Source organism: Cyprinus carpio, chromosome B4 (genome assembly GCF_018340385.1).
Source record: "Cyprinus carpio isolate SPL01 chromosome B4, ASM1834038v1, whole genome shotgun sequence".
Lineage (NCBI taxonomy): Eukaryota > Metazoa > Chordata > Actinopteri > Cypriniformes > Cyprinidae > Cyprinus > Cyprinus carpio.
In genome coordinates, this window is record NC_056600.1 from 18258008 (window position 1) to 18271934 (window position 13927).

The 13927-nt window shown below is 34.3% G+C and overlaps 1 protein-coding gene across 1 annotated transcript; it reads right to left on the minus strand.

Annotated features, from left to right (window-relative positions):
• Positions 1-530: 530 nt before the first annotated feature.
• Positions 531-13290, minus strand: tmem110l (transmembrane protein 110, like). The gene is made up of 8 exons (XM_019067555.2): positions 12873-13290; positions 9461-9509; positions 9281-9376; positions 9070-9191; positions 7824-7936; positions 5733-5816; positions 5515-5643; positions 531-3050 (listed from the first exon to the last, which is right to left on the minus strand). Exons 1-8 carry the CDS (start codon positions 13015-13017, stop codon positions 2949-2951), a joined length of 840 nt encoding a protein of 279 aa, XP_018923100.1. The 5' UTR covers positions 13018-13290; the 3' UTR covers positions 531-2948.
• Positions 13291-13927: the final 637 nt, after the last annotated feature.

Here is a 13927-nt window from a genome sequence, read left to right on the forward strand (position 1 = left end):
ATTAGTAGCTTAAAAGTACATATTGGTACTGCCCCAGTGACAGCTTTTGTACCTTTTTTCTGAGAGTGGTGTTATATCCATAACAGCTGAGAAATTCGAACCGACTTGACTAATGTCTGGTTGAGTGTGACCTGTTTGGCCCCTGTCATCAGACTGGGGTTAAATGGTTTCAGGACCCACCCCTTCCAGGTGTTCTTACCTAAGTTTGCTTACCTCTTAGAGCCCCTTTGTCACACAGGACTTTGTTGGCTGTGGTTATTAATATACTTCACATAAAAGGTCTGGAGACGTGACCCTGCTTACTGATAGCGAAAAAAAATTTAACGTTTATCCACACAATGACCCTATGGTTCAAATTAAGCAAATTGGTGCCAAGTGCATTATTACTTTTATAAAACAATTAGTAAATAAAAAATGCATTAAGAACACAAATCCTAAAAAATAATTTATCTAATTCTAAGTGACAACTTTCTGCTACAAAATTAGTTCTAGATTGGACTTTATATTACAAGCAATATTTTATATCACAATTTCAAGTCACTCAAACTAGTTTTATTAGTTTTCATCCAAATAAGGCATCGAGGCAACATTTTTCAACAAGATGTTTCCTCATGTTGAAGAAATTAGATATGCGTGTTGACATTGCTACAATTTTAAAGAAATCAATATAATTTCACAGCTTAAATTGTAAACAGTTGTACATTTTATACATCAGTTATATCAAATTGTTATTCAGAACTAGTGCATGATGTTTACAAATACAAAAACAACACTACAATAAGCACAAAGATAATCTGGTCTTTCACTTAAAACTGAATATTTACAAATTGTTTTACATAAAACTTTTTCTTGAGCACATCTTTCAGATATGAAATATTCTAGCATGCATCAGAGCTGGAAACATGGTTGTAGTGTATTTACAGCGAGGTGTTCATCGCAGGTAGTGACATGACTTGTTTAGACTACAAATTAAAAGTCTGAATGTCTGTAATCAGGAGAAACACTAGACCTCCTCTCTCATCTCTCTCCATTTCTCTTCTTTTAATTAACTTCTTAGAAGTATGAATTCTAAAGGATGTGGAAGGAGGATAATGTTTCCCTTCAATAACTCGTATGTTGATAATTATCTTGTCTGCTTATACATTAACATACAAACATATATACAAACATCCTACAATGTAATTTAAAGTATTTCATAAAACTGTTGCTCTTGCTAAACAATTATTTTTTCAACAACAAGATTTTAGGTTGAAGTTTATATAAATGTATAAAGCAAAATATATAACTCAGATGCTGTAACTTGTGAAATGGTGACCATTTTATATCACATTTTTGATTTAGTACTTCTAAAAGCCTGACATGAATTTTTAAAAGCATAAATATTCCATGTAGTATCTCAATTAAAATGAGCTCACATTTAATATAAGCTGCGTGTTTAACAATTATAAAAGTATAAGCAAAATGCAGTTTTACATGAAGTACAGCATGTCAAGTTGCATGTGTCTGCTTAAAATTTTGTTAAAACTTCCCAGCTGCTCCAAAATCTAGAGAGCTGCCTACCTAGACAGCATAGTCCCTCTAGCAACTGTTATCAGAATGTTCTGGGAATGTATCTTCATTGTTACCAAAACATCAATACTAAAATACTAAATACTCATTGCATGAGTGTTTTTTTTTTTTTGGAGAAGGCTATTCCAGAAAATATTAATTTTATTTACTTTTTTTAAAATTACATTTTAAAATGGCGGACGATCTGAGAGAAATGTTGACAAAGGAATCTGTTTACCTTTTATGTTGTTAGCTTAGCAACATGCTAACATCAGACTTGGGGCATGTTTACATGAAAAACAGAAATGTTTTTCCTTTGTGTTTTTCATGTACAGATGACAAAGTTGTCAAAACGATCCCCGTTTACACAGACCTGTGAAAACGACTAAAAAGGCTTTGTACATATAATACGCATGAGCACGAAATTACCGTTTTCACAAATTTGTGTTTTTGTAGTTTACACGGAAACGATAACGGTTTTCAAAATCTTGCACTTTTTCAAACCCGTTTTCAAAAGTTTGGGTTTTCAGACGCACAAAGCACCTTTGTCGTGTAAATGAACAGCCACAATGCATAAAAAGTTTTTAGTTTTTAGTTGAAAATGGTGTTGTGTAAACACCCCTCAATTGGAAACAATTGTAAATCTACTCTCCCAAGTGTACTCCCATGAAAAGCTCTATTTAAAGCATCATTAACAATTTTTTAATTTTTACATAGTATTGACTCAAGTATTGAGTATTGTACAGGTGTGCCGCACATGACCTGAAAATTGAAGCCAAAACATTTTGATCGCCATCTGTTGGCTGGCTGCAGCATAGGTCAAAAACCCCGCCCTCTCCATGTAAACAAATGGGATGTGAGCAAAACTAAATTATGAAATGAATACATTTAATAAAATTTTATGCTACAAAAATGGGGTGTGGTGTCATGATTGTGAGTGTGCGATTGGGTCTGCGGGAGTTTGGATGGGACTTTGATACCGCAACTCCACTTCCTGTCTCCAAATGAATCACTACGGCGCAGACTCGGGCTCCAGATGACGTCATTCTCACAAGATGATAGTGGCCATACTGATGTTTTGGCTTCACTTTTCCGTAGTGTAAGGAAGTGGAGACATGTCTACTATCTATGGTACTGTGTTGTTAGCTTAGCAACATGCTAACGCCAAACTCTATTGATATCAACTGAGTCCCATCTCCAGTGTGTACTTTACGTGAAAAGTTGAGAGTTGCGCTAAGTTGAAGTCTAATTAGAGTATTCCAAAATCACTTATGAGTTTCCATTTCACTCTGGAAGGTATCTGCCTATGTAGGAGGTAAACAGCAAGGCAGCTCACGAGGTTTAGGAACAAATATATAGTGTTTAAGAAATTCTGACAAGTATACTTCTTAACGTTTGTTTTAAACTTCCATACAGACTCTTATCAACACCTCTTCTGTAGAGACGTGTTCTTCCTGTTCAGAACACACTGTAGCATCATCTTCATCTTCCTTTAGCAGCACCTACACAAACATATAAACACAGTCTGAGGTCAGCTGAAGAGCCTTGCCAGATTTTACACATGATCGTTTTTCCGCTCATGTGAGCTGGATCACTTTATAGTTGCATAAATTTACTGATTATAAAACCACAAGCCCAAATGCATGGATTCAACAGAAGATTGACACTAGACCAGTTTTTAAAGGGATACTCCACCCCAAAATGAAAATTTTGTCATTAATCACTTACCCCCATGTCGTTCCAAACCCGTAAAAGCTTCGTTAATCTTCCGAACACAGTTTAAGATATTTTGGATGAAAACCGGGAGGCTTGTGAGTAAGTAAATTACAGTGTCAAGGTCCAGAAAAGTATGAAAGACATTATCAGAATAGTCCATCTGCCATCAGTGATTCAACCGTAACGTTATGAAGCGACGAGAATACTTTTGTATGCAAAGAAAACAAAACTATTCTGACGATGTCTTTCATACTTTTCTGGACCTTGACACTGTTATTTATTTGCCAGTCTATGGGACAGTCACAAGCCTCCCGGTTTTCATCCAAAATATATTAAATTTTGTTCCGAATACAAACAAAGCTTTTACGGGTTTGGAACGACATGGGGGTAAGTGATTAATGACAAAATTTTCATTTTGGGGTGGAGTATCCCTTTAAGTTCTCATTCATATCGGCACTCATCAAACAGACTTTTCCACAGATTTGGGTTCATTCTCTATAGCATGAGCTTATGGAAACATTTTCCAAATGTCACTGCTTCCGCCGAACAAATGGATGATTTGTGAGCAGCTGGCACACTTCCATAACTGGAGGAGTGAGGGAAAGAGGGATGAGAAAAAATAAAAAAGAAGAAGAGGAGAACAAAGTAAAAGAGATGGGAAAGACCCTGTATTGCCCAACAAATGAAGACCATTTGACCCTAGAGGTCAACGGCCTTTGGAAAGGTCTTTGGTCAAATGACGCAAATATTAAAAACAAATCTGTCCTGTAATCACATTCATATTGCACAATCCCACCATTCAAGAAGAAGAATACAATACACAAACACACAATCAAACTATTCATATACAACCCAAGAAACAAAACATTCATTTCAGCTGTCACATTTCATTTGAAATCATATGCAAGAATAAAGCCAAGCTAATAAAAAATTGAATTAGTCCAGTGGGGTTTATATAGTTTTGCTCCAGGACCCAGACTTTACATTGGACCTCAAGTGGCTGTCTGTAAAATCAAACATTTTGATTTATTCTTATTATATGCAGTTTATTCATAAGCCCAAAAAATATGGAAAATTATTAATGTAACATAGGCTGAATGAGAAAAAAAATGCTGAATTTTGATGGTTTCATGCTATTGACAGTAAATAATTCAACACAGAAAACACATTCTGGTCTGTCTGATCATTTTAATCTGTATTTTATGTAGTCTGGGTCATATTTAATTTTGTTTTGTTAATTTTTTTATGATTTATGACCATAAGGTCAGGTTACACATATGTCATCTGTCTAATTTGGATAATTTCTATTAAGTGATGATGAATTTCCATAAAAACAGAATTGAGTTTGAATGGGGTCATCATGCTTTTTGAGCTCAATAACATAAAATGTGCCACTCCTCCACTGCAAAATTTGTATTTTATTACTTGCATAAGCTTTGTTTTTTCTTCCCTGCTTTATTCTACAGGCCTGAGACTAACCAGCTGAATTAATCCAGACTAGAATGAAATGTCTTGAGGGACATATATGGGGAACACGGTCATTAGGATCAGGTTAAGGAATTTTTACTGACTCATTTGTTCCTGGATCTCAATAATGATTTGTTAAACCCAGGATGAAGAACATCCTATGGATTGCACATGAAGATGTTAGGAAAGCTTTTGGAATTCTCTTTGGTGCCAAAGAAATTACACGCTTTAATTCAAATCTTGCAAGAAGTGACCCATGAGTAAAAATGGCATGTTACTTTAAAGAACCATTGTATTTCTATCAAATCTGACCATTAAAATAGCTCACAGACAAAATGTACAGTATCCAGGCTTTCATAAAAAAAATATTTTTTACATTACCAAAATTTGTAAAAGTTTGTCAAAATATTTTTTACAGCACACTATTGTGAGCTACTTTAACCCAAGTTACATAATGACTTGTCTCTGTATAAAGTGAACTGCAAGTCAAAACTGTAAATGGCATATAGTCGTTAGTCAAGTAGCAATTATTGAGCTATGATAAACATACACACTAAACCTCAACACTGGCGACATACAGTATGGCTTAGAAATGGATAATGACTACAAAAATGTGCTTTGTTTACATTTCATTCTATATTACAGTTTAACAGTGTGATAAAACATATTGTTATAGCAATAAAGTGAGGCACTTTAATGAATTCAGATATTGGTTAAATTATAATTCACTATTACATTGTATATTTACAAATGAAATGGTTTTATTTATTGGGACATTCTCACCTCAGCTTCATCATTGCTGTCATTTGGCAACACCTCTACTTGCTTAGGACAGTCACGTGAGCCCTCCAGAGATGTAATTTTCTTAGATTTCCGCATTGTTAAACTGTCCACCACCCAGAACATTATAGACTGAAACACACATATTTACAGAAATAAGTTGCATTATATTACATAAAGATAGATAGATAGATAGATAGCATGCATTACTCTTGACTCACGTTTACAATGAAAGGCACGATCAGCATGACGATAGCCAGCTCCAGCTGTGGGTTTGGGATGTAGTCCAGCACCACCTCCTCCAGCTATAACACACAAACACAGCAGCGGTCAACACTTCAAGAAATACATATCCATCAAGTATATTAAAGGGGTCATATGATGCTGCTAAAAAGAACATTATTTTGTGTATTTGGTGTAATGAAATGTGTTTATGCTGTTTAAGGTTAAAAAACACATTATTTTCCACATACTGTACATTATTGTTACTCCTCTATGCCCCGCCTTCTGAAACGCGTAGATTTTTAAAAAGCTCATCGCTCTGAAAAGTGAGGTGTGCTGTGATTGGCCAAATGCCTCAAGCATGTGACAGAAATGTTAAGCCTCTTAACATATTGTGATGCCTTTGCCGGAGCGACGAGACATAAACATAAAACCCATTATAAACGTGATATAAACATGATTTCTAGTCAACTCTTCTTTTGGAAGGCAAAAACAAAGTAGTTTCGCTTTCTCAACTGAACAGCATCACACACCGTGGCCTTGAGTGAGCAGAGGCCGGAAGCCTATAGTGAGCCCTGGTCTAGAGTGAGCCGCGGCCGGATTGAATGAGCAGAGGCGGGCAGCTTGAGAACGGTGCAGCCGGCGGATTCTACGAAGGAGTGTACCTTGGGCTTGCAGCAACCACATGTGATGACCCCAGGCTGGACTTTGTCCACGGTTAATCCGATTCAGTGATCCACAGTGCAAAGTTGATGTATTTCCTCAGCGACCAGCACAGATCAGCTCCATGCATGACGAAGCAGATATCCTCCTCTTTTGGAAGGCCAAACAAAGTAGTTTTGCTTTCACAGTGAAACACACAGCGTCTATATGATATGTTGGTGGCGGCAACAATACTACAATGAGAATAAAAGGTACGCTTTCTTTCTTTGCGTGAACATCTGGGCGGCATTATGCAAATCTTCCCACATACTGACGTAGAGATGTGGGGGCGTGTTAGAACGAGCCGTTTTAGGGGGGCGTGGATGAGTGTTTTATAAAGAATATCTCTTTGGATTTGAGACTTTAGTCTTTGCATTTTTACAAATCTTCTTTATTTACCAAGAGCTTGTAACACTCCAAAGAGCAAGGAAAATTTGAAATCGAATATGACATATGACCCCTTTAAAATGATAATATGAAATGTTTTGAGATTATTTAGACATCCTACAGTGAGAAAGTATGAAATTGCATGTATGCCGTATGCATTGAAAACATAAATACATACATGCGTACACTGTAAAAATGATATTTTTGATGTTTTTGAATAAAACAAAGATTGTGTTTTACAGGAAAATATTATTTACATTTTTCAACTGTGTTTAATTCAATGGGTTACTTGCAGTTTCTTTGTAACTGTTTACTGGCAAAATCTAAGCAAAAATTATTTCCACAGTGTACATTTTTTTTTTTCAGTAAAAATTAGAACAATTCTGAAATTGCATGAACAGAAATTTTTTTAAAAAGCTGTCACTGTGGCGGTACCCTTTCAAAAGGTACTAAAATGTACATTTAAAGTACTAATATATACTATTTAGGGGTAAATAAGGTACCTTTTAACTTTTGTTCCTTAGGGTCTTGCCCCAGTGAGAGCTTTGTGCCTTTTAATCTGAGTTTATTAAGTATGTAAATGAATAAATGCATAGCTTATTTCACTGGAATTAAAACAAGTCTATAGAGGAGACCATGCACAGATAATCTATTCCTTATTCCCACACCAATCCAGATGAAATATTATCTTTGTAGTCACAGTCCTCATTTCATCATTCCATATTAGAACATCCTTAAGTACAAAGAGTAATTTGCCTTTTTATGTTGATTCATAAAAAAAACAGAAGGAACAAAAGATACATATGGGACTGACTTGTTTTACACAGGCACCAAAAACATTTAATAGCCCAAATAGAATCTGGCATCCTTATGAATGTCATTGCTAAGAGTTAGTCCTATACATTACTCAGAGGATCAGAGACCGATGTTAGTTTAGGGAAATGATGCCAGTGGGGTGAGTCTGTGTAACAATAACAGAACATTGTGAATGTTTATCTTACATTGGTCCACCCAGGAACGAGCAGCACCAGAGTGACCACACTTTTCTCCAGAGCAACAATGAGTAAATACACTGAGCACTGAGCCAACCAGGCTGCTATCCGAGGAGGATCACCTAAAAGACATTCAAAAATGTACTACAATTACATTTTCTGAAGTGCTTGACATTATTGCTATGTAGTTATACTTAATATATAAGTATATAAATGAATAATTATTTAATGAATAAATAAATAAACCATGTAATGTTTCAGTAAACAAATTAACTAACCTTTCAATAAACAAATAAATCATGTCCGATATATAAATATACGCCAATATAATATAATAAATATATAAATCATGAAATTTGGCAATAAATAAATAAATGAATATATTTAATGAATAAATACATTTAATCTATCTAACCCTAACCATGACGTGTGACAATAAATAAATATAATATGCATAGAAAATAAATACATAACATGTAATTTTATTACATTATTATATAATTATGCATATATGTTAATGTGTTGACATTTCATCATTTATTTATTTTGTGAAAGATACATACATTTATTTATTGCTACATAAGTACATTATTTTTATGATGATTATTTTCGATTGTTTTTTTACTGAAAGCTAGATGGCAAATATATTGGTGTATTTAATCAAAGATTGATTTATTTGTTTATATGGCACTTACGTTCTTCCATATGATAAAAAACAATCTTAAGAAACCCTTCTCTTTAACTTTAATGAATGCTGGTAGTTTTATTATAGTAATAGCGCTGATTGTAGCATCGGAGCACTTTGAAGTGATCAGCCTCCAAACATTATGGTAAACTGGACATGGCGCAGTCAAAACAGGGATTTAAAGAGTGATCTAAGCAGAAAAACAGTCATGAACAATTGTTTGGCCAAAATCATGTGAAACTATGGGCGTATTCCATCTGCTTTAAGTGTGTGTGCACACGTGCGAGTGTGTGTGTAATAAGATTTTTCTATGGTGTTTTACCAAAGGAATCCCTCAGAGGGAAAAAGCAAATGTGGGGAAACTACCCAAACATCTTTGAAAAATATAACATACAGCGCCCTCTGGTGGTAACAAACTGCTCAAATCGATGCATCAGTTTCTCTTTTGCTTTGGATTTTATGTTTACGTTTTCCTGAGTGTTATGACTGTAGTCTTACATTAAGACATTAAACTGTCCCCTTATCGCCACTGTTCACCCATTCTAACTAGCTTCCACCAGTGTAACTCACCATATTCTCCAAACATCAGCAGTGGTAGCTGTTTATGTTCCACTATCTTGGAAACAACCTTCACCCCCACCCAGATCACCAGCATTCCCAACGTGGCATCCAACAGGAAGTTCAACAGATATCTGTTAAAACAGAAAAGAGCCATTCGGTTAGTTTAATGCCAGGTTAAAGCAATAAACTTGACAAATAATCAGGCTAATAATCAACTCACAGAGAACAGGGATCTTCATTGGTGAGTGTGGACAAGAAAATGTTGGCAAAATGCATGAAAAGAGCCCCGATGGCCTGCTTTGACGTATCAAAGAACCTGGAGGAAACAAACGAGAATGAGTTTGCGTTCTTTTGTTCTATTATTGTACCAGAATTCTGAACTAATGTTTAATATTATTACCAGATCCTCCATGGTCTTCTTATTCCCACGGGTTCACGAAACCTTTTCACTGTAAAGGCAAAGATCTTATTGTTAAGTTTTTTGTTTTTGCAAAAAATTTATAATAATTAATATCCTGTGCTTACCAAGGCTGCATTTATTTGATCAAAAAACACATTAAAAACAGTAATATTGTGAAATATTATCACAATTTAAAATAACTTTTTTTTATTTAATATACATTTAAAATGAATTCTGTTATTAAGTGTCACATGATCCTTCAGAAATAATACTAATATGCTGATTTGGCACAAGAAACATTTCTTATTGTTATGAATATCTAAAACCGTTTTGTATTGCTTAATATAGTTTTGCAATACATTCATTTTTCAGGATTTTTTGATGAACAAAGTTCAAAGGAACACCATTTATCTGAAATACAAACTTTTATAAACACTATAAATGTCTTTACTGTCATATTTGATCAATTTAATGTATCCTTACTGAATAAAAATATTAATTCTGATTAATATCCAATATGTTATATATGTTCTATAAGGAACACACATGGGTTTGGATGCAACGGAGGGACAAAAATGAGACAAAAAGCTTGTTTGTATCAGTTAACAAAATATCAAATCAAGTGTCATTTATTTAAAAGAAATATAGTGCATGCACCCTTTTTAAGCAAAAATTTTATATATAATTTAAAATATAGGTTTAAAATATATATATATATATAATTTTAAACCTGTAAAACATATTTTTTTAATATTTTTGAGTTAAAGAAAAGTGATAAAAAGAGATAAAAACCTAAAAAAAGGTAGAGTAAAACTAAAACGAAATGTAATTTTATGAGGTTTAGATACTACTCATTAAAAACTTTTTTTTTATTGCGTTGAATATCAAAAAGAGATTATTATTATTTTTTTTTTTTTTTACAAGACTTGGGTGAATTAAGATGAAAAAAAAAAAGTTGTGTTAAACCTAAATGCCTCACCACTGTCTTTATAAGAGTCTAGCACACATAAGCCAAAATGAAATCAAATAAATTAGAAGGGGGAAGAAACAGCTAATCCCAGAACAAAATTAGACATGAAATAATGCTATCACTGATGCACATCAAAACAAGTGCTCAAGGAACAGAATAATTGAATTTAATGCCAAAACTCTATGTCAAACTAGCCCACTATAACAGAAGCTGAAAGACATATCTGGACATTTCTCAAATATGCAAACGGTTAGTCTGTAATCACCAGCCAAACAGAAGCAGGATGATGATTATTGAATGTCTGAGGAAACCAACAGTGATGACGTCAACAGAGATAAGCAGCCAAAAAGAAGCCAGGAAGTGGCCAGAATATCAAAGAGGAAGTGCATATAAACACAAGCATAAGCAGAGCTCTGACAGTGTTCATAAAGTACAAATGTCACAGACAGAACTTCTCCCAGCTTTGTTTCTAGGTCAAATGTCTAAGCAAAACTTCTTACTGGGAAAAAAACATATACATGAATAAATAAATGCCAGTCCTCTGATAATAACTAACGAATAGGATATTTTTCTCTGTACACAGCAAAAAGTTTAATGATCAACAGGAACGGCACAGGTCCATGGTAATGTGTAACTTTAGAAAGGTCAGAGGTCATTTACCATGTTTTGGGGGGTTATTCAGTGCATGACCAAAAAATAAATAAACCGTTCCTAAATTGGCCTTTTTAAACCTATTTTATCATCCAACAGCTAAAAATCCAAATTCCGATTGCTCAGAAACCTAACTTCTCTTTAACAAGCTGCATGTTTTCAGTTCTCATTCCTATCCGTACTCCAAATGTGGGACATGTTCCTCAAAGTTTTACTCTAACACCAAAGTAAATAACATTTTAACACCTCAACATTCACTTTATAAATGATCAGTAGCAGTCTGAATGAATATTAGGTCAGAATCACCAAATATTATCCGAGCAAACACTATAGTGTATCTTTGAACTCAATGACCACATGACATGGTTAGATATTGGGAAAGAAACAGCTCTGGCCCTGAGGGTTCAAACTTGAGAGGAAGGTCACATGACTCGAACCCTCCAGCTGGAAACACAAGCTTGAGTTTGGGATCTGAGCATCACATGAGCTACGGGAGTCGATGCTGTTATCACACAGCTAAACAATCTTATCTCTGAGTAATACTCGTTCTTACAGGAGAAGAAGTTTTTCAGCATTTTTACAGACAAAATCCAATCATTTCAATGGGAATCCATGCAGCCGGGAATTTCACATACAGACGAAAGATTTGCCAAAAAAAAAAAAAAATACAAATCTTCTTCATTTTCTGCTGACATCTCTTCGCTACTCGATAATGTCGATTAAGAAAAAAATAGATCTTTAGGCATTGTTTTTGCAAACTGCTTTGTTCATGATCCAATCAATTCCCAGTTGATAAAATCAGCCTACATATTTTCATATTTAAATGTAATTCATGTTTACTTCAAAGTCTAGCGTCCACAATAATGAAATTAACAAATGTTTTTTTTTTCAATGTTTTCCATCACCATTTGAACTGCACACGATTTGTTACCAGATGACCAAACATCTTATTCCTCATTTGGAAAAAAAAAAAGAAAACAAAAAAAAGGATGTATGAGATGGAGACTAAAATGTGGTTTAAAAATTGAGTGAAAGAAAAGCCTTTCATAGGGCCCAAGTTTATGTGTGGATATGTGTGTGTGCTTTTGTTTATTTAGGTCAGTTAATGATATTATAACATGCAGTGCTATTGATTAAAAGTTTCCTTATTGCTTTATGGTTAAACACTTCAGATCTTGAAATAGCACACAATGAGAAGAGTGAATGCATTAAAAGCACCAGGAAGAGCGCCTCTGTTCTGTAAATATTATTTCAGCATGTTTTTGTACAGATTTTGCTTAGCCTAAACATGTGTCAGTTAATTGTTTAAATATGAAGATAGATTAAACCTAAATACATCAACAAATGTCATTTAAATTTTGTAATTTGTTGTTTTAAGATCAAGTGCATGTAACTACTACAGTTGTCATTTTCTTTACAGGGAACACTAAACAGTAAACATGGCTTAATCTGTGTATAGTTTTTCATACGTGTTCACTGAATGAAATATTGTTTGTACTTTTTTTGAAGTACCACTATAAATATTCTAATCATTTATATATATATATATATATATATATATATATATATATATATATATATATATATATATATATATATATATAAACACAATTTCACGCATCACTGTACCATAGTACCTCCATATACTACAGTAGCTAACAAACAAGACTGTAAACAAACAAACCCCAAGCCACGTGCTACATCATATCCGTCATCAGAATAAAAAAAGGAAACATCACACGGAAACATCGTTTCATTCGCGGTTTGGTTTAAAAACCGTAAGAAACTTACACAGTAATGTGCTGAAAGCCAGAACAGCCAAAAGACCCTGAATGAAAACACTGAAGCCGTCCATCATAGACCCGTCCACGCACCCCTGATACACCGGACCCACCAGATCACTCATATTACTGCTGCTCTTCCAAAAAACAAACATGTTCACCGTGTAGAAATCAAAAGGAGAGTCATAAGAAATCCTCGCGCGAAAGACTTAAAAACAGATTTCCCGTTAAACTTCACTGGCGAGAAGACTGTAGAGCAGAGATCGCATTGGCTGCTGTTGAAGTCGTGTCGAAACTGAGCGATGTGGCACGAGACAAAGCATTTCTCTCAGGACACTTTCTTTCCTTCTTTCTTTCTTGTTATTGAATCAACACGGAGGGGAAGAAAGCGGCTTGCTGACGTCACCTCCTGCAGCTCTTTGTCCCACACACACTCTTATTTTCTGATTTATTTATGTGTTTGTTTGTTTTTGGTTACACTTTATTTTAAGGTGTCCTTGTTACAGTGTAATTATACATTTAAGTACGGATTAATATTAATTACTTACTACATGATTAGGGTTAGGATTAGGGTTACTTGCCTGTAATTATGCATAAGTGATTGTTATTATAATAAGTAGTACATGTAACATGTGCAACAATGACACCTTAAAATAAAGTGTTACCTTTTTTCCCTTTCTTTAATTTCTGGAATTATATTATATAGAGTACAACAAAATCAGGTGCAAAAAAAAAAAAAAAAAAAAATCATATACAGGATGTTTACCCTATTGCACCAGAGGCTCATCTGACCTCAGTTTTCAAAAGTAAGCTTACCCTAGAATATGAGAAACATGTTTCATATGTAGTCTTTATTATTTCTCTGTATTTTATTTTAAACCAAAGTTAAAAAATAGAAGTTATTGATGTACCTCTTGGAATAGGGCAGTCAATCGTTCTAATCAATTCTGTAGCCTGGTTGTGCTGCTTGTGTGATGCATCTGCTGATCTCTTGGACCTTATAAAATCTATCTTTATGAGTAAACCATTCACAAAACACTGAAAAATACACTTGATTTTCAGAAG